This window comes from Pongo pygmaeus, chromosome 6 (genome assembly GCF_028885625.2).
Source record: "Pongo pygmaeus isolate AG05252 chromosome 6, NHGRI_mPonPyg2-v2.0_pri, whole genome shotgun sequence".
Lineage (NCBI taxonomy): Eukaryota > Metazoa > Chordata > Mammalia > Primates > Hominidae > Pongo > Pongo pygmaeus.
In genome coordinates this window covers 116,076,914-116,101,694 of record NC_072379.2, presented here as the reverse complement: position 1 = coordinate 116,101,694, position 24,781 = coordinate 116,076,914, and the positions used below count along the sequence as shown (strand labels likewise).

The following is a 24,781-nucleotide window of genomic DNA, read 5'->3' as shown; positions in this document are numbered from 1 at the left end:
AAAAGCAATGGCAACAAAAGCCAAAATTGACAAGTGGGATCTAATTAAACTAAAGAGCTTCTGCACAGCAAAAGAAACTACCATCAGAGTGAACAGGCAACCTAAAAAATGGGGGAAAATGTTTGCAACCTACTCATCTGACAAAGGGCTAATATCCAGAATCTACAATGAACTCAAACAAATTTACAAGAAAAAAACAAACAACCCCATCAAAAAGTGGGTGAAGGACATGAACAGACACTTCTCAAAAGAAGACATTTATGCAGCCAAAAAACACAGGAAAAAATGCTCACCATCACTGGTCATCAGAGAAATGCAAATCAAAACCACAATGAGATACCATCTCACACCAGTTAGAATGGCAGTCATTCAAAAGTCAGGAAACAACAGGTGCTGGAGAGGATGTAGAGAAATAGGAACACTTTTACACTGTTGGTGGGACTGTAAACTAGTTCAACCATTGTGGAAGTCAGTGTGCGATTCCTCAGGGATCTAGAACTAGAAATACCATTTGACCCAGCCATCCCATTACTGGGTATATACCCAAAGGACTATAAATCATGCTGCTATAAATACACATGCACATGTATATGTATTGTGGCATTATTCGCAATAGCAAAGACTTGGAACCAACCCAAATGTCCAACAATGATAGACTGGATTAAGAAAATGTGGCACATATACACCATGGAATACTATGCAGCCATAAAAAATGATGAGTTCATGTCCTTTGTAGGGACATGGATGAAATTGGAAATCATCATTCTCAGTAAACTATCGCAAGAACAAAAACCAAACACTGCATATTCTCACTCATAGGTGGGAATTGAACAATGAATGAGAACACATGGACACAGGAAGGGGAACATCACACTCTGGGGACTGTTGTGGGGTGGGGGGAGGGGGGAGGGATAGCATTGGGAGATATACCTAATGCTAAATGACGAGTTAGTGGGTGCAGCGCACCAGCATGGCACATGTATACATATGTAACTAACCTGCACATTGCACACATGTACCCTAAAACCTAAAGTATAATAATAATAAATAAATAAATAAATAAAAACCTATTGGGCTCAAGTGGGGATATATGAATATGAAATAAATCATAGATCATATGACAAAAAAGAAAAATTAGCCAAGCATGGTGGTGCATACCTGTAGTCCTAGCTACTCGGGAGGCTGAGGTGGAAGGATGGCTTGAGCCCAGGAGGTCAATGCTGCAGTGAGCTATGATGATGCCGTTGCACTCTAGCCGGAGTGACAGAGCAAGACCCTGTCTCCTAAAAAGGTGGGGCTAGGGTGGGGGAGAGTATGATAAATTTGTATCAATTTTCCTTCATATAATAAGTTTGGTGTTCTAGTAGCTGAGGAGAGAATGAAGCAACATAAAAGTAAACATCTCTTTTCTCATGAAACTATGTATAGTTATTTATTAACTTTTCTCTTTGTTGAATAGTAAGGATAAGCGTGTTGGAGAGGAGAGGACTTAAAAGTGAGTACTGTACTTGAAGAAAATAATGAAATTAAAAGCTTTCAGATCGAGTGGGTGGGAGTGAAACTAAGAGAACTTGATCAATCTAACAAGGTGATTCCGTGTCCAAGGAGACATGGAAACATGTATTTATTATGGACGCATGATAAACAGAAAGTGCAAAAATGTCAGAAATAAGTCCAGCCATATTAATAACTAGGAAAAGTAATATAATCGGTAAAACTCACTTATTAAAGTAATAGTAACTCTCATATTGGCTAAAAGCAAAATCCAGTGAAGTCACACCTAAAAATAAAACATTACATTAGAGTGGAAAATAAATAAAATGATTTTTTAAATGCCATTTATTCAGCAAATATTTATACCTGGTAAATATCAAGACAAAAAAATACCCCTAGGGTAGTAAATAAAATGCAAGGCAAACATTACTTAAGGGACCAAAGAGAAAATGATATTGATAGAAGCAACAATTTAACAAGATAGTTTTAATATATATGACTTTTAAATACATAAAACAAAAACTAGTAGAACTAAAAAAAGGAATGGAAAATCCATAATCATATTTGAACACTTTAGTATATCTCTTAGAAAAACAGATTAGACAAAAAATAAAGATATAGAATAACACAATCAACAAGAGTATCTAGTTGATATTTACCTGGAATTCTGACTTTAACATAATTTACATGCATGGATTATTTTCAACCGAAGTTATGTTGTAGACCACAAAGAAAGTCTTTTAAGAATTTTTTTTTTTTTAATGATACCCAGCTAGGCGCAGTGGCTTATGCTTGTAATCCCAGCACTTTGGGAGACTGAGCTGGGCGGATCACCTGAGGTCAGGAGTTTGAGACCAACCTGGCCAAAGTGGTGAAATCCATCTCTACTAAAAATACAAAAAAAATTAGCCATGCATGGTGGCATGCGCCTGTAGTTCCAGCTACTCAGGAGGCTGAGGCAGGAGAATTGCTTGAACCTGGGAGGCAGAAGTTGCAGTAAGCAGAGATTGTGCCACTGCACTCCAGCCTGGGCGACAGAGTGAGACTCCATCTCAAAAAAAAAAAAAAAAAAAAAAAAAAAAAGATATATCTTAATAATTTCTGGTAATTTCTGAATTAATTAAAATAGAACTGGTAAAAGTGACAACACAAGGCCTTTATATCAGAACTTGTGTGATTCAGACAAAGCACAGAGGAAATTTCCTCAGAGGAAAAATAATTTTAAATTCATTTATTGGCAAATTAAAACATTGTATGAACAGTATGATATTATTAATGTTTAAAAATGCCTTTGCTTATTGTATTATTCTATACCTAGAAAACCCTAAAGATTTCCCCCAGAAGACTCCATAGACCCCTGTTAAATGACTTTAGTAAAATCTCAGGATACTAAATCAATGCACAAAAATCAGAAGCATTTCTCTATACCAATAATGTTTAAGCTGAGAACCAAATCAAGAATGCAGTTCCATTTACAAGAACTGCAAAAAATAAAATAATTAAAATACCTGGGAATACATCTAACCAAGAAGGTAAAAGATCTCACAGGAGAACTGAAAAAAAGGATTTTCCATTCCTTTTTTAGAATACATCTAACCAAGAAGGTAAAAGATCTCTACAGGAGAACTGAAAAGCACTGCTGAAAGAAATTATAAATGACAAACAAATGAAAAAGAATTCCGTGATCACAGATTGGAAGACTGCAGTATCATTAAAATATCTGTACTGCCCAAAGCAATCTACAGATTCAATGTGATTCCTATCAAATGACCAATGTCATTTTTCACAGAATTAGGAAAAACTATTCTAAAAGTCATATGAGGCAGGGCACAGTGGCTCACACCTGTAACCCCAGCACTTTGGGAGGCAGAGGGCAGACAGATCACCTGACGGCAGGAGATCAAGACCATCCTGACCAACATGGTGAAACTCTGTCTCTACTAAAAATACAAAAATTTTCTGGGCCTGGTGGTGCACGCCTGTACTCCCAGCTACTCGGGAGGCTGAGGCAGGAGAATCACTTCAACCCAGAGGCAGACGTTGCATTGACCCGAGATCATGCCACTGCACTCCAGCCTGGCAACAGAGTGAGACTCTGTCTCAAAAAATAAGAAAAAATAATATGAAACCAAAAAAGAACCTGAATATCCAAAGCAATTCTAAGCAAAAAGAACAAAGCTTGAGGCATCACATTACTTGACTTCAAGCTATACTAAAAGGCTGCAGTAATCAAAACAGTGTTGTACAGGTACAGACATAGACATGTAGCCCGATGGAACAGAATAGAGAACCCACACCAACAACCATCTTCAACAAAGTCAACAAAAATAAACAATGGAGAAAGGATACCCTATTCAGTAAATGGTACTAGGAAAACCGGATACCCATATGGAGAAGAATGAAACTGGATCCCTACCTTTTACCGTATGCAGAAATCAATTCAAGATGGATTAAAGACTTAAATGCAAGACTTCAAACTACAAAAATCCCAGAAGAAAAACTAGGAAATGCTCTTCTGGACCTTAGCCTATGCAAAGAATTTATGACTACGTTCTCAAAAGCAAATGCAACAAAAACAAAATTTGACCCAAGTGGAGCCTAATTAAACTAAAGAGCTTCTTCACAGCAAAAGAAACTATCAGCAGAATGGGAGAAAATATTTGCAAACTATGCATCCAACGAAGGACTAAATATCCAGGCTCTATAAGGAACTTAAATCCATAAGAAAAATAACCTCATTAAAAAGTAGGCAAAGGACATAAACAGTCACTTCTCAAAAAAAAAAAAAAAAGACATACAAGCAGTCAAGAAACATGAAAAAGTACTCAATATCACTACTCATCAGAGATGCAAATCAAAACCACAATGAGATAACCATCTCACACCCGTCAGAATGGCTATTATTAAAAAGTCAGGCCGGGCACAGTGGCTCACACCTGTAATCCCAGCACTTTGCAAGGCCAAGGTAGGTGGATTCCAAAGTCAGGAGGTCAAGACCAGCCTGGCCAAGGTGGTGAAACCCAGTGTCTACTAAAAATACAAAAATTAGCCAGATGCAGTGGCAGGCGCCTATAATCCCAGCTACTCCGGAGGCTGAGGCAGGAGAATCGCTTGAACCCAGGAGGCAGAGGTTGCAGTGAGCCAAGATTGCGCCACTGCACTCCAGCCTAGGTGACAGAGTGAGGCTTCTTCTCAAAAAAATAAATTAATTAGAAGTCAAAAAATAACACGTTGGTGAAGCTGCAGAGATAAGGGAAACATGTACACTGCTGGAAGAATGTAAATTAGTTAAACCACTGTGGAAAACTGTTTGGAGATTTCTCAAAGAACTAAAACTAGAATTACCATTTGACCCAGCCATCGCATTACTGAGTATATACCCAAAGGAAAATAAACCATTCTACCAAAAAGACACAGCACTCATTATGTTTATCACAGCACTATTCACAATAGCAGCTGGGCATAGTGGCTCATGCCTATAATCCCAGCCCTTTGGGAGGCCTAGCTGGGAGGCTCGCTAGAGGCCAAGAGTTCGAGACCAGCCTGGACAACATACAGAGACTCCATCTCTACAAAAATAAAAAATTTAGCCAGGTGTGGTGACACATGCCTGTGGTCTCAGCTACCTGGGAGGCTAAGGTGGAAGAATTGCTTGGGCTTGGGAGGTTGAGGCTGTGGTGAGCCATGATTGTACCACTGCACTACAGCCTGTGTGACAGTACAACCCTGTCTCAAAAAAAAAAAAAAAAAAAACCCCACTGTTACAAAGATATAGAACCAACCTATGTGCCCATCAACTCAAGAGTGGATAAAGAAAATATGCCACATATAGACCATGGAATACTATACAGCCATAAAAAAGAAACCGTGTCCTTTGCAGCAGCACGCATGCAGCTGGAGGCCATTATCCTAAATGAATTAATGTAGAAATAGAAAAAAGAAAAAAGGAAACCAAATATCACATGTTCTCACTTACCATTCGGAGCTACCCATTGGGTACACATGCATATAAAGATGAAAACAATAGGTAACTTGCTCAAGTCTAGCTGCTGGCTGCCCATAAACCAAGAATGGGAGAAACGAGATGTGGTGAAAGGAAAGTAATTTTATTTATCGAATGCTAGCAATTGGAGAATGGCCAGGCTCATGCCTTCAAAAGACCATTCCAACTTTTTGGGCTAAATGAAGGGGTTTAAGAAGGAGAAGGGGTGGGAAATATGCAGGAGTGTTGCCCAAGGGTGCAGGTCTACATGACTTGTTTCAATGGTTATCTTGAGAAATTGCCTATCCCGAAGGTCTGGTTTGCCTCATCCTGACTTTGGCCTGGTAGTGGTAGGTTAACTGTTCATAACTACCCATAAGTGGGAGCTGTATCTCTCTGCCTGGTTTGTTTCAAAATTGGCCCCTGGATTACCTAAGCAAGCACATAATTAGATAAGCAAGCACTGTTCATTGAAGTGCCTGGTGGGAAAAGTAGAAACAAAGCGTTTCAAAATATGTTTCAAAGCTGAAAACAAGAAAGGAAAAAAAGTTTTAAAATGCATTTTGAGGCTGGGATGCTCAGTTAAAAATAGACACTGGAGAATCCAAAAGGGAGGAGGCAAGGAGGGGTCAAGGGTTGAAAAACTACCTATTAGGTACTATGTTCACTACTTTGGTGGTGGGATTAATAGAAGACCAAACCTCATTCTCAGCAACACACAATATACCCATTAACCAACCTTAATGTGTACCTCCTGAATCTTAAAAACAAAAGAAAAAAAAAAGACTTCTGGATCCAAATTGTTACTTAGACAACTGTAAGTCAGATATATTCAAATACATCACCATCACCGTGTATTTATGTATGCATATATGCAAATACTGGGTGCATTTCTAATAAACAGCAATAGATTTCCTGGCTTTTATATTTTTACTATGAGTTGTATTGTTTCATTTTCATTTCATGTTGTTCATTGCTAGTATGAAGAAATACAATTGATTTTTAAAATATTTCTCTTGAATGCTGTAACCTTGCCAAATTCATTAGTTCTAGTACCTTTTTTGTGGATTCCATCAGGTTTTCTATATACATCATGCTGTCTGTGAATAAAGACAATTTTGCTTTTTTTTCCCATCTGGAGGCCTACCATTTTTCTTTTTTTCCTTGTCTTATTCCACTGGCTAGAATCTCCAGTACAATGTTGGGTAGAAATGTAAGAGCAGATATCCTTGTCTTGTTTCTGATGTTGGGGGAAAGTACTCTTTCACCATTAAATATGATGTTAACTGTAAATTTTCCATAGATGCTTTTGTTAGATTGAGGAAGTTCTCATCTATTCCTACGTTGCTGAATGTTTTTGTTAGAAATAAATGTTGGATTTTGTAAAATACTCGTTCTGCATTTGTTGAGGGTTTTTTTTCTTTTTTGTTTTGTTTTGTTTTGTTTTTTATTTATTTATTTTTTCTTTTTATTATTATTATTATTATTATTATTATTATTATTATTATACTTTAGGCTCTATGGTACATGTGCGCAACGTGCAGGTAAGTTACATATGTATACATGTGCCATGCTGGTACACTGCACCCACCAACTCGTCATCTAGCATTAGGTATATCTCCCAATACTATCCCTCCCCCCTCCCCCCACCCCACAACAGTCCCCGAAGTGTGATGTTCCCCTTCCTGTGTCCATGTGTTCTCATTGTTCAATTCCCACCTATGAGTGAGAATATGCGGTGTTTGGTTTTTTGTTCTTGCGATAGTTTACTGAGAATGATGATTTCCAATTTCATCCATGTCCCTACAAAGGACATGAACTCATCATTTTTTATGGCTGCATAGTATTCCATGGTGTATATGTGCCACATTTTCTTAATCCAGTCTATCATTGTTGGACATTTGGGTTGGTTCCAAGTCTTTGCTATTGTGAATAATGCCGCAATAAACATACGTGTGCATGTGTCTTTATAGCAGCATGATTTATAGTCCTTTGGGTATATACCCAGTAATGGGATGGCTGGGTCAAATGGTATTTCTAGTTCTAGATCCCTGAGGAATCGCCACACTGAATTCCACAAGGGTTGAACTAGTTTACAGTCCCACCAACAGTGTAAAAGTGTTCCTATTTCTCCACATCCTCTCCAGCACTGTTGGTTCCTGACTTTTTAGTGATTGCCATTCTCACTGGTGTGAGATGGTATCTCATTGCGGTTTTGATTTGCATTTCTCTGATGGCCAGTGATGGTGAGCATTTTTTCCTGTGTTTTTTGGCTGCATAAATGTCTTCTTTTGAGAAGTGTCTGTTCATGTCCTTCGCCCACTTTTTGATGGGGTTGTTTTTTTCTTGTAAATTTGTTGGAGTTCATTGTAGATTCTGGATATTAGCCCTTTGTCAGATGAGTAGGTTGCAAACATTTTCTCCCATTTTGTAGGTTGCCTGTTCACTCTGATGGTAGTTTCTTTTGCTGTGCAGAAGCTCTTTAGTTTAATTAGATCCCATTTGTCAATTTTGGCTTTTGTTGCCATTGCTTTTGGTGTTTTAGACATGAAGTCCTTGCCCATGCCTATGTCCTGAATGGTATTGCCTAGGTTTTCTTCTAGGGTTTTTATGGTTTTAGGTCTAACATTTAAGTCTTTAATCCATCTTGAATTGATTTTTGTATAAGGTGTAAGGAAGGGATCCAGTTTCAGCTTTCTACATATGGCTAGCCAGTTTTCCCAGCACCATTTATTAAATAGGGAATCCTTTCCCCATTTCTTGTTTTTGTCAGGTTTGTCAAAGATCAGATAGTTGTAGATATGTGGCATTATTTCTGAGGGCTCTGTTCTGTTCCATTGATCTATATCTCTGTTTTGGTACCAGTACCATGCTGTTTTGGTTACTGTAGCCTTGTAGTATAGTTTGAAGTCAGGTAGCGTGATGCCTCCGGCTTTGTTCTTTTGGCTTAGGATTGACTTGGCGATGCAGGCTCTTTTTTGGTTCCATATGAACTTTAAAGTAGTTTTTTCCAATTCTGGGAAGAAAGTCATTGGTAAATTGATGGGGATGGCATTGAATCTGTAAATTACCTTGGGAAGGATGGCCATTTTCATGATATTGATTCTTCCTACCCATGAGCATGGAATGTTCTTCCATTTGTTTGTATCCTCTTTTATTTCCTTGAGCAGTGGTTTGTAGTTCTCCTTGAAGAGGTCCTTCACATCCCTTGTAAGTTGGATTCCTAGGTATTTTATTCTCTTTGAAGTAATTGTGAATGGGAGTTCACTCATGATTTGGCTCTCTGTTTGTCTGTTATGGATGTATAAGAATGCTTGTGATTTTTGTACATTGATTTTGTATCCTGAGACTTTGCTGAAGTTGCTTATCAGCTTAAGGAGATATTGGGCTGAGACAATGGGGTTTTCTAGATATACTATCATGTCATCTGCAAACAGGGACAATTTGACTTCCTCTTTTCCTAATTGAATACCCTTGATTTCCTTCTCTTGCCTAATTGCCCTGGCCAGAACTTCCAACACTATGTTGAATAGAAGTGGTGAGAGAGGGCATCCCTGTCTTGTGCCAGTTTTCAAAGGGAATGCTTCCAGTTTTTGCCCATTCAGTATGATATTGGCTGTGGGTTTGTCATAAATAGCTGTTATTATTTTGAGATACAACCCATCAATACCTAATTTATTGAGAGTTTTTAGCATGAATGGTTGTTGAATTTTGTCAAAGGCCTTTTCTGCATCTATTGAGATAATCATGTGGTTTTTGACTTTGGTTCTGTTTATATGCTGGATTACATTTATCGATTTGCGTATATTGAACCAGCCTTGCATCCCAGGGATGAAGCCCACTTGATCATGGTGGATAAGCTTTTTGATGTGCTGCTGGATTCTGTTTGCCAGTATTTTATTGAGGATTTTTGCATCAATGTTCATCAAGGATATTGGTCTAAAATTCCCTTTTTTTGTTGTGTCTCTGCCAGGCTTTGGTATCAGGATGATGCTGGCCTCATAAAATGAGTTAGGGAGGATTCCCTCTTTTTCTATTGATTGGAATAGTTTCAGAAGGAATGGTACCAGCTCCTCCTCGTACCTCTGGTAGAATTCGGCTGTGAACCCATCTGGTCCTGGACTTTTTTTGGTTGGTAAGCTATTGATTATTGCCACAATTTCAGCTCCTGTTATTGGTCTGTTCAGAGATTCAACTTCTTCCTGGTTTAGTCTTGGGAGGGTGTATGTGTTGAGGAATTTATCCATTTCTTCTAGATTTTCTAGTTTATTTGCGTAGAGGTGTTTGTAATATTCTCTGATGGTAGTTTGTATTTCTGTGGGATTGGTGGTGATATCCCCTTTATCATTTTTTATTGCATCTATTTGATTCTTCTCTCTTGTTTTCTTTGTTAATCTTGCTAGCGGTCTATCAATTTTGTTGATCCTTTCAAAAAACCAGCTCCTGGATTCATTTATTTTTTGAAGGGTTTTTTGTGTCTCTATTTCCTTCAGTTCTGCTCTGATTTTAGTTATTTCTTGCCTTCTGCTAGCTTTTGAATGTGTTTGCTCTTGCTTTTCTAGTTCTTTTAATTGTGATGTTAGGGTGTCAATTTTGGATCTTTCCTGCTTTCTTTTGTGGGCATTTAGTGCTATAAATTTCCCTCTACACACTGCTTTGAATGCATCCCAGAGATTCTGGTATGTTGTGTCTTGGTTCTTGTTGGTTTCAAAGAACATCTTTATTTCTGCCTTCATTTCGTTATGTACCCGGTAGTCATTCAGGAGCAGGTTGTTCAGTTTCCACGTAGTTGAGCGGTTTTGAGTGAGATTCTTAATCCTGAGTTCTAGCTTGATTGCACTGTGATCTGAGAGATAGTTTGTTATAATTTCTGTTCTTTTACATTTATTGAGGAGAGCTTTACTTCCAAGTATATGGTCAATTTTGGAATAGGTGTGGTGTGGTGCTGAAAAAAATGTATATTCTGTTGATTTGGGGTGGAGAGTTCTGTAGATGTCTATCAGGTCCATTTGGTGCAGAGCTGAGTTCAATTCCTGGGTATCCTTGTTGATTTTCTGTTTCGTTGATCTGTCTAATGTTGACAGTGGGGTGTTAAAGTCTCCCATTATTAATGTGTGGGAGTCTAAGTCTCTTTGTAGGTCACTCAGGACTTGCTTTATGAATCTGGGTGCTCCTGTATTGGGTGCATATATATTTAGGATAGTTAGCTCTTCTTGTTGAATTGATCCCTTTACCATTATGTAATGGCCTTCTTTGTCTGTTTTGATCTTTGTTGGTTTAAAGTCTGTTTTATCAGAGACTAGGATTGCAACCCCTCCCTTTTTTTTGTTTTCCATTTGCTTGGTAGATCTTCCTCCATCCTTTTATTTGGAGCCTATGTGTGTCTCTGCACGTGAGATGGGTTTCCTGAATACAGCACACTGATGGGTCTTGAGTCTTTATCCAATTTGCCAGTCTGTGTCTTTTAATTGGAGCATTTAGTCCATTTACATTTAAAGTTAATATTGTTATGTGTGAATTTGATCCTGTCATTATGATGTTAGCTGGTTATTTTGCTCGTTAGTTGATGCAGTCTCTTCCTAGTCTCGATGGTCTTTACATTTTGGCATGATTTTGCAGTGGCTGGTACCGGTTGTGCCTTTCCATGTTTAGCGCTTCCTTCAGGAGCTCTTTTAGGGCAGGCCTGGTGGTGACAAAATCTCTCAGCATTTGCTTGTCTGTAAAGTATTTTATTTCTCCTTCACTTATGAAGCTTAGTTTGGCTGGATATGAAATTCTGGGTTGAAAATTCTTTTCTTTAAGAATGTTGAATATTGGCCCCCACTCTCTTCTGGCTTGTAGAGTTTCTGCCCAGAGATCCGCTGTTAGTCTGATGGGCTTCCCTTTGATGGTAACCCGACCTTTCTCTCTGGCTGCCCTTAACATTTTTTCCTTCATTTCAACTTTGGTGAATCTGACAATTATGTGTCTTGGAGTAGCTCTTCTCGAGGAGTATCTTTGTGGCGTTCTCTGTATTTCCTGAATCTGAATGTTGGCCTGCCTTGCTAGATTGGGGAAGTTCTCCTGGATAATATCCTGCAGAGTGTTTTCCAACTTGGTTCCATTCTCCCCGTCACTTTCAGGTACACCAATCAGACGTAGATTTGGTCTTTTCACATAGTCCCACATTTCTTGGAGGCTTTGCTCGTTTCTTTTTATTCTTTTTTCTCTAAACTTCCCTTCTCACTTCATTTCATTCATTTCATCTTCCAGGGCTGATACCCTTTCTTCCATTTGATCGCATCGGCTCCTGAGGCTTCTGCATTTTTCACGTAGTTCTCGAGCCTTGGTTTTCAGCTCCATCAGCTCCTTTAAGCACTTCTCTGTATTGGTTATTCTAGTTATACATTCTTCTAAATTTTTTTCAAAGTTTTCAACTTCTTTGCCTTTGGTTTGAATATCCTCCCATAGCTCGGAGTAATTTGATCGTCTGAAGCCTTCTTCTCTCAGCTCATCAAAGTCATTCTCCGTCCAGCTTTGTTCCGTTGCTGGTGAGGAACTGTGTTCCTTTGGAGGAGGAGAGGTACTCTGCTTTTTAGAGTTTCCAGTTTTTCTGCTCTGTTTTTTCCCCATCTTTGTGGTTTTATCTGCTTTTGGTCTTTGATGATGGTGATGTACAGATGGGTTTTTGGTGTGGATGTCCTTTCTGTTAGTTTTCCTTCTAACAGACAGGACCCTCAGCTGCAGGTCTGTTGGAGTACCTGGCCAGCCGTGTGAGGTGTCAGTCTGCCCCTGCTGGGGGGTGCCTCCCAGTTAGGCTGCTCAGGGGTCAGGGGTCAGGGACCCACTTGAGGAGGCAGTCAGCCCGTTCTCAGATCTCCAGTTGCGTGCTGGGAGAACCACTGCTCTCCTCAAAGCTGTCAGACAGGGACATTTAAGTCTGCAGAGGTTACTGCTGTCTTTTTGATTGTCTGTGCCCTGCCCCCCAGAGGTGGAGCCTACAAAGGCAGGCAGGCCTCCTTGAGCTGTGGTGGGCCCCACCCAGTTCAAGCTTCCAGGCTGCTTTGTTTACCTAAGCGAGCCTGGGCAATGGCAGGCGCCCCTCCCTCAGCCTCGCTGCCGACTTGCTGTTTGATCTCAGACTGCTGTGCTAGCAATCAGCGAGACTCCATGGGCGTAGGACCCTCTGAGCCAGGTGCGGGCTATACTCTCCTGTGGCACCGTTTCCTAAGCCCGTCGGAAAAGCACAGTATTCGGGTGGGAGTGGCCCGATTTTCCAGGTGCCGTCTGTCACCCCTGGAAAGGGAACTCCCTGACCCCTTGCACTTCCCGAGTGATGCAATGCCTCGCCCCTGCTTCGGCTGGCGCACGGTGCACTCACCCACTGACCTGCGCCCACTGTCTGGCACTCCCTAGTGAGATGAACAGGGTACCTCAGATGGAAATGCAGAAATCACCCATCTTCTGCGTCGCTCGCGCTGGGAGCTGTAGACCGGAGCTGTTCCTGTTCGGCCATCTTCTTTTTTTTCATTTTTAGTTTGTTAATATGGTACATTATATTGATTGATGTTTCAAATATCAAACCAGCCTTGCATTCCTAGGATAATTGCCCGTAGTCATGATGTATTAACCTTTTTATGTGTTTTTGGATTCTGTTAAAATTTGTTAAAAACGTTTTTATTTTCAGTGAAGATTATTGGTTTTTAGTTTTCTTTCCTTATAATGGCACCCTCTGGTTTTGGTATAAGAGTAATTTGTGCTTCATAGAATGAGTTGGGAAGCATCTCCTCTTCAGTTTACTGGTTGAGTTTGTTTAGAATTGATGTTGTTTTCATTAACTGTTTTGTAGAATTCACGAGTGAAGCCATCTGGCCTGCTGTTTTCTTTGTGGAAAATTTAATTTAATTTATAATTACTAATTAAGTTTTTAAAAAATAAGTCTAGGGCTATTCAGGTTATTTCTTTTTGAGTGAGCCATGGTAGTTTGTGTATTTTGAGAAATGTATCCATTTCATCTAAACTGTCTAATTTATTGGCATAAATTTGTTCATAATACTTTCTCATACTTCTAAAATCTGGATCATCTGTACTGATGTTACTTCTCTTGTTCCTGATACTGGTAACTTGTTTCTTCTCTCTTTTTTGCTTAATCAGTCTAGCTAGAGGTTTGAAAATTTTATTGATCTTCTCATAATAAGGATCTGTATAATGATAAGGAGTTAGCAATATGAAGGTCTGGGGACAGGGAAGAGCACTTGCACAGTTCCTGCAAAGGGGATATCTTGGCATTTTCAAAGACAATAAACTGTAAGTGGCCAAGAATGGAACCATGGAGGAGAGCAGTTATGAGACTATGGCAATAATATAAGTCAGAGAAAGATGATGTTGTCTTGGACCACTGCAGTGGCTAATGAGGTGATGAGAAGTGATCAGAAGCAGATTATGAAGGTAGGGCTAATAGGAGCTGCCGGTGACTTGTACTTGGAATGACAGAGAAGAGTCATGAATTATGCCTAGTCTTAAGCCTGAGTAATGTGGTTAATGGTGGCTTTATTAAATAGGGAAGACTGAGAGGAGCAGATTTGGGTTATTATGAGGGTAAGTGCAGTGGAGATGAGACATCAACAGTTCAGATTTAGATGTAATGAAGAATTTGAATTCGAATGGTTAGTTAATTCAAATAATTTGGTGTTGCCACGTGTGTGTGTATGTGGGGGTTTTTTGTGGCTTTGTTGTTGTTGTTGTTGAGACAGGGTCTCACTCTGGTTGCCTAGGCTGGAGTGCAGTGGCACGATCTCGGCTCACTGAAGCCTTGCTCTCCCGGGCTCAGGTGATTCTCCCACCTCTGAAGTAGCTGGGATTACAGTTGTGCAGGCCACACCCAGCTAATTTTTTTTTTTTTTTTTTTTTTTTTTTTTGTATTTTAAGTAGAGGTAGAGGCAGGGCTTTCCTCTGTTACCCAGGCTGGTCTCGAACTCCTGGATTCAAGCAATCCACCTGCCTCAGCCCCCCAAGTGGTAAGATTACAAGCCTGAGCCACCACACCTGGCTAGTTGTATATATTTTTTTATGTTTGCTTTAGTTATCCAGAAAATTCAATCTTTACCTCATAAAGATTGTCTATCTAATGAAGCCACTACGTAAGAGATATTCAAGGTAGAGGAGGCAATGTTTTACAACTGCCTTAGCGTATAATTTCACATAAAACATTCAAATTATAATATACCATGAAATAGAAGAAACAGATATATATGAATTGTGCTAATAAGGACATAGGTGTGAAGTGTTCAGATTTCAGGGTATACCTTATGCTAACAAACCTTACGGAGAAATAGTCTATTTGTAGGTTGTATATGTAATGTGAATAACCAATAAAAACTTTCTTGGTAAGATCAAAACATGGAACTCTGAAATTATTTATTTTTCTTTTCCAAAGTTCTTTGTGTATAAATCAGATCTTGAGGACGACTCAGGAAAATTGGGCTCAGAGTCTCAGACCTCCTTTAAAACAGACCATGATGTTATATTCAGCCCAAGTAGAGCTGATAAAATCTGGTGTCCTTGGAATAGGCCCAGAAGCTGACTAACTTCCAGGAGTATAAGGATTGAATCTCTTAATTTTGGGAAATGATAAACTACAGAGAAACCACTATCCTCTCCCAGAAAGTACTCTTAAGAGAATATTAAGCTGGTTAATCTATTGGACTTATCTCTTTTCTAATTATATACAGTAAGTCTCCCAGTCAGAATAAAATTCTTTCAATCTCAGACTAAAATAGAATCATAATAGAATACATTAAGGAATAAAGTTTTTAAATTTACGTTTTTGTTTCAGCAATCCTTTAAAACGTAACAAGCATTTAGTATTAGCAGATCCTTTGAGGGCAGGGACCTTATTTGTGTCATTCATTACTATATTCCTAGCATAAGCATAGTGTGGGTACTCTGATAATTTTCTAGATGAATATGTATATTAGTGAAACTTCATAGTAGAAAGCATGGCTTATTTCATGTATTTTTTAATACATTTATTCACTAGAGGGTGCTGTGTAAGCATTCAGCACTTTAAAAGTGTCATCTCTTTCACTTGTACTTATTTGCAGGAAGATTGGATTTTTAAATCACCTGATTTAGCAAAAGCTTTCATTTCTTTTTGTTTTCAAAGCAGTACTGGTGGTATTGTGTATGGTTAAATTAATGAAAATGAGAGATTAATGGCAGCATTAACACAAATGTTTCCTTTCTTCCTCCTCCTTAGGAGACTTATGACCCCAATCATGTATGCTGCTCGAGATGGTCACACCCAGGTTGTTGCTCTCCTTGTTGCTCATGGAGCAGAAGTTAATACCCAGGATGAGAATGGTTACACTGTGAGAAACATTTTTACAATGTTTCTTTTTGTTTCTATTATTATCAGTAATCTACAAAAAAAAATTTTAAGAAGTAATAATTACAAAAGGGCTGGAATATTATTGCTATCTGGTGAAAAAAAGCAACAGTTGAAATAGAAGGGTGTGGTGACTCACACCTGTAATCCCTGCACTTTGGGAGACCAAGGCGGGCGGATCACTTGAGGTTAGGAATTTGAGACCAGCCTGGCCAACATGGTGAAACCCCATCTCTACTAAAAATACAAAAAATTAGCCAGGCATGGTGGCACGTGCCTTTAATCCCAGCTACTCAGGAGGCTGAGGCAGGAGAATTGCTTGAACCCGAGAGGCAGAGGTTGTAGTGAGCCAAGATCGCACCACTGCACTTCAGCCTGGGCAACAAGAGTTGAAACTCCATCTCAAAAAGAAAATAAATAAAAGTGAGGAATTAACTGACTCTTGTAGTCCTTACTCTTGATTAAAAAAAAAATTGTAATACACAGCAAAATCTGTGCTCTAAAATATACATAAGAATTATTTTTTGTAGAAAACCCTTCAGTGATTGGCAAATCATTTTATTCCTTAACATCAGTTAATTGTATAAAACACTGGTTTTAAAAAATCAATGAGCTTTGCAGTCAGCTTTGCAATTACAACTTTGGAAATATGTTTACATTATATTGTAAAATGAAGAGATTGCATCATTCCATTAATTAACTATGTTCTCTTTTTTATTGTGTCATAAATACTGTTGAAAACTTTTCCTGTCTGTCTCATATACACTCCTTCTCTTTAAACAGTCTTCTTTTCCCCCTACTTACAGGCTTTAACGTGGGCAGCACGTCAAGGTCATAAAAATATAGTTTTGAAGTTGCTTGAACTTGGAGCTAATAAAATGCTACAAACCAAAGATGGAAAGATGCCAAGTGAGATTGCAAAAAGAAACAAACATCATGAGGTATCCTTCTGTACATATTAAACTTATTTTTTGTGGCATATCACATTATCATTTGTAGAACTTTTGTACTGTTTTGTTAGAATTAAAAATGTAATTATAGTGTATCTGGCAATTATTAAATGTTTAAATATGTATCTTTCCTCCAGCCAGGTAATGAGAACTTTATTTTGCTAGAGTATTCATCTTCTATGAAACAAGAGGCACTTATAATATAGTAATTTAAAAGCTCTATAAAAGAGTAATAAAATCTTATTCTGGCCCCAGGAATAAAATTGTAATACACTATTTAAACATTTTAAACTGGTCCAGAATTTTAAAAGTAATTTAGTGAAAGCTAGTAAAATGCCAGTTTGAACATGTAACTCAAACATTCTTTTGTAAGTTTAATTAATGTATTAAACAATTTAAAAATTAAATTATTTAAGCAACATTTACTCTTATATGTGTGACAGGGCTTACAATAAAGTGATAATATACCTGGATGTATAATCTGTCATTCAGATGTTAAACTAAATAATAAATACTTGCCATACATTAAATTACTTTATCAATATAAACTTCTGGTCTGAAGAATAAAGCTTTAGCCACAAGTCTGTAACTTCTAAGCAAGGATCAAGTATAGTACAATTATAAAACTAAGTTGTTTAGTTCAAGAGTTTGTAACACTTAGTTCCCGAATTTGAAAGCACGTAAAATTCCAAAGATTCCGTCATGTAATCATCAAACCAAGCCACTTTTACTGCATATAAAGTAACTTCCTCTAACCTTTTAAGCAATCTGGTAAACATTGCTATCATTTTCCAAATATTATTCTAATATTTTCAGAATTATTATAGGGCAAACAGTAATCACTACAGCCCTGTAGAACTTCAAAAAGGAATTTACCATTTTTCTTCTAAACTTTGAAAATTCAAAAACTTAAAATTATTTTATTACATTGTTAAATGTAGAGTAGATGACACCAAACTTGACATAAGAAGTTTATGAACATCAAAGGTTATTTTGAGTCATAAATCATTTATTGAAATGAGATTTGATCTTGTATTTTGGCTGATTACGTGATATAACCTTGACTTCCTAAGAGGTTAGATTTTAAAACTCAGGAATTTTACCATATCTTTTTGAGGTGTTCAGTTAGGATTTGTATACATTTAGTCATGCTCATTACTGTCTTCCCACTTAGCAATGTTTTTAAAGTACTATCTTAATATTTAATCTGAGTCATTTATCCAAATGGAATTTTTAGTTTTGCTATATATCTTACCAAAAATATTAATTACTATCTTACTATTTTGAATTAGATGTACTTTTTTCTTTTCTGATTACTATAGGTCAAGGAAGCACTTACTTGGTATCCCAATTACCCTGATTTGTTTATTATACATTGTATATGTGTATCAGAATATCGCATGTACCCCCCAAAATATATACAACTGTGATATATCATTTTTTTTAAAGTTGTTATCAGGGTAGTAAATTGTGAAACATCTGTCCCACTTACTTGCTAAAATTTCCTTTCTGGATATGACATAATCGTATGTTCAGTTTCTTTTAAGTGTAAGTTACAGTATGCAATGTTAATTATATTTGAATGACGTTAACTTTTTTCAGATCTTCAACTTACTTTCTTTTACTTTAAATCCATTGGAAGGAAAACTTCAACAGCTAACTAAAGAAGACACTATTTGTAAAATATTGACAACAGATTCTGATAGAGAAAAAGATCACATTTTTAGGTAATATAGCATGTTTTAGTACAACAGAATACCTATAAGTAAAATTTGTGTATATTTTATTGTAGTAAATGTGGTGACTTATTTAAAATATATATTTTAAATGTTTACAAGCATTTTTAAATGTCTGGGTTTTTAGTGTTATCCAGAATTTTAGAACATTTTTATTCATTTTTATGTACTAACACTAATGATAATAACTTTAAATGTAAACTTTAAGATATCAACAATAAAATCTATTTTTAAAAGGTTCTGAAATTATATTAGTGTTCAAACAGTATAACACCTTGTTTTCTAATTATTTTTAGCACAGTTCTAATTTTATAAGCTAAAATTAAACATACACTTTTCCCCCCAGAACACCACTGTTCAGTACACGGCCAGAAATAATTCTCTCCTTACCCCATTTCAAGTTACTTACATTTTACTTATTGCAATTAAAGAGGTGTGGTTTTTTTTCATTTTTTGTTTTTTGTGGGTTTTTTTGCCTCAAACACCTGTGCTCAAGCAGTTCTCCCACCACAGCCTCCCAAGTAGCTGGGACTACAGGTGTATGCTACTGTACCAGGCTGAGGAGATTTTTATGTGCAGAAATTTCACAAGGAGTACATACTGGCATATATTTTCATTTTGGGGAAAGATGAGTTATACTCCTCATATATCTTCAGTCACAAAGCCTTACTTATTACTTTGATATAGCATAGGTCTGGTGTGCAGATTGCAAATATATTCTACATGAATTCATTATTATTCATATTCTCTTGCAATATAAATATATATTTATCGTTTGTGCATTTATAGTCTATTCTGAAATTGACATTGCTATAAATGTATACAGTTCATATACAGCATTTGGAGATCTGGAAGTATTTTTACATGGTCTTGGACTTGAACATATGACAGATTTACTAAAGGTAAGATCTTATATAACCTACAGTGAGTTATGCATATATGTTAATTTGTTGGTTAATATAACGTTAGATATTAATTCATAAACATGTCTATGAATAGCTGCCAATTTACTTTTCACCATAATTTGTAGTACATCCAGATTTTAAATTTGTGAAAAAATTTCAAAAATGTATTATTCTAGAAATTTACATAAATTAGAATCTGAGATTAAACAGTTTTTACCCACTGTCTAACCTTCACATACACCTGAGTCCTTTGTTTGTTTCTGTAGTTGCTCATCTTCTTGAGTAGAATATTGGAAGAGCATGATTTTAAACCAAACACACCTGGTATCAGATTCTTGCGCTAATGTTTAATCACTGAAATATGTGACTTAAATATCTCATTTTCTTCATAAGGATAATAATACCTAGTGTAGGGTTATCATGAAGGTTAAATCAGATCATATGCCAAGCACTGTCTGGGTGTTTTAAGCATACATTATGGGGTTTGAGTCCATGACAGTTGTTATCAGCTAGGTGGGGATACTGAAGCAGTAAAGCAGTATTTAAGATAGACTTTTCTTGGGAGTGTGCACATTCTGTTAAAATATTTCAGAGTTGTTCTTCATTGTATAATCTTGAAATGTCTCCCTATTTGGAGAAATCTTGAGTAAAACTACATGTTGGTTTAATGTGATACAGTCAGAAATTTAAAATATTCATAAAACATAACTTCTGCCAAATTTTATAGAACTGCTTTTCTTTTAATGTAAGCAAATATGAATGGTAATCATTTGAATCTGGAAAACTAGCTATATTTATAGTTTTTAGGTGAATATAGTTATTATGATACTCATTACTGTCTACTCAGTAGCATAGTTCTATATCTATATATCCTGTCCCCTCTAGAAAATTGGAATTTGCTTGAGAGTGAAGCAAGTAATAACTTATGAACGTTTGCCTGCTTCTCCTTCTACTATTTTAATTATATGGAAAGGTGGCCTTTTTTTCCTTTTATACAGGAAAGGGATATAACGTTAAGACACCTTTTGACCATGAGGGAAGATGAATTTACAAAGGTTAGTATCAATTTCAAAAATTCCCGATATATTGTTTGATGTTTTTAAAATTGTGGATCCTTTTCTTCTCTCTTTTTAAAATGCTAGGGCTACAGACAAAAGATTGATCTTTTACTGTGTCCTTGATTAGATATGATTATGGATAACCATATCTAAAATCTTGTGTTAGTATTAAGTTACTTTAAGAACATGTAATGACTTACAGTTTGGGTTTTGTTTTGTTTTGTTTTGTTTTTCAGATTGTCATGACATCTCAGCTAGAACTGATCCTTCAGTTTCAAATGTGAAATAGATTTGTAAAATGGGGCACTTACAAATAAGAGATGGTTTTTTATGTATATGGGTATTAACACATGTCTCCCAAGCCTTTTGTTTGGTTCTCAAAACTGAGACCTTTTATTTTGCCATCTAGTATTATCTAATAACATATAGCTGCGGGATGTATTAGAGACACTTTGATAAATAGGATATGTAAAAAGCAATGATCTGATTTCCTGACCACATTGGAAACTTGACATTTTTAATAGCACTAAAAATCAGTACGCATAGTACAAAACTAAATCCAGTATAGAAAATTTAGTTTAACACTAAAGGTAGAATACAAACAAAGATAGGGCTTAATTCCCATTTATCACTGATAATATTTTAAATAAAAATTTGAAGGAAATTTTATTTTACTGTGTTTTTTTGAAATATTACATATTAAGTTCTAGTAATTTGTTTTGGGAGTCCATCATAGTTGTTATGTATTGCAAAAAAATTGATTATAGTTATTATATATCTCAATATTCTAATGCTGTAACTAACAGCAATCACAGTTATAAGAAAAACATATATTTTTTAGAAGCGTGTTATTTTTCCAATATATGCCTATTTTTTCAAGATGTGAATTCATCAAGAGAACATCTTTAGCGATTTTGAGTTTTAAATTACTCAAGTATAACTAACTTACTGTACCTTAAAATTATTTCTGCTTAGAATGGTATTACCAGTAAAGACCAGCAGAAAATTCTGGCTGCTCTTAAAGAACTACAGGTAGAAGAGATACAATTTGGAGAGCTATCTGAAGAGACAAAGTTGGAAATCAGGTAAAGTTAACTTATTTGTTTATATTATTAATAGTGTTAAGAACCAATTGTTCTTTTTAGTTTAATTTTCATAATGTCTGAGTCATTTTACTTGATACCATCATTTTCCCAGGGTAATAGATTTTGGAAGATACTGTGTTCTGAAATTAGATGTGCTTTGTAAAGTCAATTTTTATAAAGTCATTTACCAGGAAGCAAACAATATGTCTTCTTGTTAACTCACATAGAAATATTTTTGTTTTATTTTTTCATTGCATCTTGCTAAATTGAACCTTACAAACAATCCCATGCTTTTTATAGTATACCTTTAAAAATCATTTTAGAGGTTAAATTGAAAATTCAAAGCAGTAATATTTTCACTTAGGGCAATAAGAAAACATGTCTCATGTAGCTCAGTTCTATTTTCAGCCTTACTGTATGAGAAATTATGTTACCAATATGTAAACTTCATTTCCAATATTATAAACTTGTCAAGCAATGGTTATTAATAATCCCAAATCTATTTTGAAAATAATATTTGATTTTATTAATATATTATAGAGCAATAAATGATTTTTTTAAATTTTTTGAAATATAGATTCTTGGGATATTTCAAAGAGATACACAGGGAAGTCCCATGCATTCTTTACCTAGTTTTGCCCAGTATTAATATCTTTTATAACTGTAGGACAATATCAAAACCAGAAAATTTACATTGGTATGACCCATAAGGCTTACTCATATTTTGTGAGTTATGCACTCATTTGTGTGTGTGTGTATATATATATATATATAATTTTATCACATTTATAGCTTCATGTAACTACTTCCGTGTTGAATGTACTTAACACAGGGCTCTCTCATAATACCCCTTTATAACCATATCTAACCTTCTCCCCATCCCAACCCCTAGCAACCAATAATTTGTTCTCCATCTTTTTAATGATGTTATTTCATGAATATTATATAAATAGAATCATACAGTATATATCCTTTTGAGATTAACTTTTTTCAATCATCCTAATTTTCTTGAGGTTCATCAAAGTTGTTGCATGTATCAGTACAATAGTTAATTCCTTTTTATTGCTGAGTAGTATTCCATGGTATGTATATACCACAGTTTGTTTAACCATTTATCCATTGAAGAACATTTGAGTAGATTTTAGTTTTTTAGCTATTCCAAATAAAACTTCTATGAACATTCATCTACAAGATTCTGTTAGAAAATACATTTTCTTTCTCTGGGATAAATGCCAAAGAGGACAATTGTTAGGCTGTACGGTGGTTGCATATTTAGTATATTTTAAAACTGCCCAACTGTTTTCCAGAATGGCAGTACTGTTTTATGTTTCTAGCAAGTGTATGAGCGATCCAGTTTGCTCTCCATCCTCACAAGCATTTGGTGTTAGCATGATTTTTTTAGCCATTTCTGATGGGTATACAGTAATAGCTTGTTGTGTTTTTATTTGAACTTACTAATAGCTAATGATGTCAAACAGCCTTTTATATCTTATTTGCCATATGTGTACTTTTTGTGGTGAAATTCTAACAGTATCTTTTGCCCATTTTATGTTGGATTAATTGTTTTTTAATGTTGAGTTTTGGGAGTTATCTACATTCAAATCTTTTGTTGGATATGTGATTTGTAAATATTTTTCCTAACTCTGTAATTTTTCTTTTCATCCTCTTAATGGGGTCTTTCACAGAGCAAAAACTTTTATTTTGATGAGGTCTAAGTTACCAAATTTTCCCTTTACAGAACAGTACTTTTGGCATATTTTTAGTATCAAGTTAAAGAACAGTTTAAGAAATTAGGTCTCAAAGATTTTTTCCTGTGCTTTTTTCCCGGAAGTTTTATAGTTTTACATTTAAGTCCATGATACATTTTGAGTTCATTTTTGTAAAGTTATGAGGTTTAGGCTGAGGTTCATTTTTTTTTTCACCTGGGTATGGCTAATTGCTCCAGCACTATTTATTGAAAAGGCTGTTCCTCCCCCATTGAATTGCTTTTGATTATATGTCAAAAATTAATTGGGCATATTTGTGTGGGTATAATCTGGGTTCTCTATTCTGGGTTCTTTATGTGTCTGTCCCTCTGAAAGTACCACATCTTGATTACTCTAACTATATGGTAAGCCTTAATATCAGGAAGAGTGATTCCTCTCATTTTGTTCTTTTTCAAAATCATCTTGGCTATTCTAGAGCCTTTTTCTTTCCATATACGTTTTAAAGCTTTTCTATGTCTGCAAAAAACCTTTCTGAGATTGTGGTAGTAATTCCATGAATCCTATTGATTAATTTAGGTATAATTGACATTTAGCTATGTTAATTCTACTAATTCATAAACACAGATATCTCTAAAAGTTTTAGGTTTTCTTTTTTTAAAATATATTTTTTGAGACCGGGTCTCGCCCTGTCACCCAGGTTGGAAAACAATGGCACAATGAGGGCTCACTGCAACCTCGAATTCCTGGGCTCAGGTGATCCTCCCGCCTGAGCCTCCTGAGTAGGTGAGACCACTGGCATGCACCACCATGCCTGGCTAATTTTTAAAATTTTTTGTAGAGACAGAGTCTCCACTTTGTTGCCACAGTTGGTCTCAAACTCCTAGGTTCAAGTGATCCTCCCACCTTGGCTCCCTAAGTACTGGGATTACAAACCTGAGCCACCATTTCTGACCTTTGTTTTCTTTCATCAGCATTTTGTCATTTTCATCGTACAGATCTCATGCATATTTCATTAGATTTATACCTAAGTATTTCATTTTCTTTGGCACAATTGCCAATGGTATTTCTCTTTTTATTTGTTTCCATGTGCAATTGATTTTTGTGTCTCGACTGTACATTTCCACCTTACTGAACTAAGTTATTCTAGGAGGCTTTTTGTCGATTGTTTGAGATTTTCTATGTAGATAATCATGTAGTCTGCAAAAAGAGGTTAATTTTTTCCTTTCACATTTGTATACCTTTTTTCTTCCCTCATGGCAGTGGGTAAGACTTCCAGTATTATGTTGGATAAGAGTGATAGATAGTGGACATTCTTGCCTTCTTCCCAATCTCAGGAGAAAACCATGCACTTTTTTGTTATTAACTAACTGTGATGTTAGCTATAGGGTTTTTTGTAGATTATGAGATTGGGGAAGTTATGTGCTATTCATTTTTCTAAAAGTTTTTATCATGAATGGTTGTGGAATTTTTTCAAATGCTTTTTCTATCCCAACTGATAT

General features: G+C 36.1%; 1 protein-coding gene across 6 annotated transcripts in view; it reads left to right on the top strand.

Moving 5' to 3' along the window:
• Positions 1 to 24,781, top strand: part of ASZ1 (ankyrin repeat, SAM and basic leucine zipper domain containing 1) — a 76,912-nt gene that overhangs the window by 40,012 nt on the left and 12,119 nt on the right. For 4 of the 6 annotated variants that reach the window (XM_054495550.2, XM_054495546.2, XM_054495547.2 and 1 more), the window contains 5 exons: positions 16,649 to 16,783; positions 18,395 to 18,519; positions 19,355 to 19,430; positions 20,432 to 20,488; positions 21,467 to 21,576. In XM_054495550.2, coding sequence (XP_054351525.1) covers positions 16,721 to 16,783; positions 18,395 to 18,519; positions 19,355 to 19,430; positions 20,432 to 20,488; positions 21,467 to 21,576 — 431 coding nt within the window. In that variant the 5' untranslated portion in view covers positions 16,649 to 16,720. Of the gene's footprint in view, positions 1 to 15,713; positions 15,826 to 16,648; positions 16,784 to 18,394; positions 18,520 to 19,354; positions 19,431 to 20,431; positions 20,489 to 21,466; positions 21,577 to 24,781 lie in introns of all 6 variants that reach the window. The other 2 variants (XM_054495544.2, XM_054495545.2) reach the window with 1 other exon arrangement.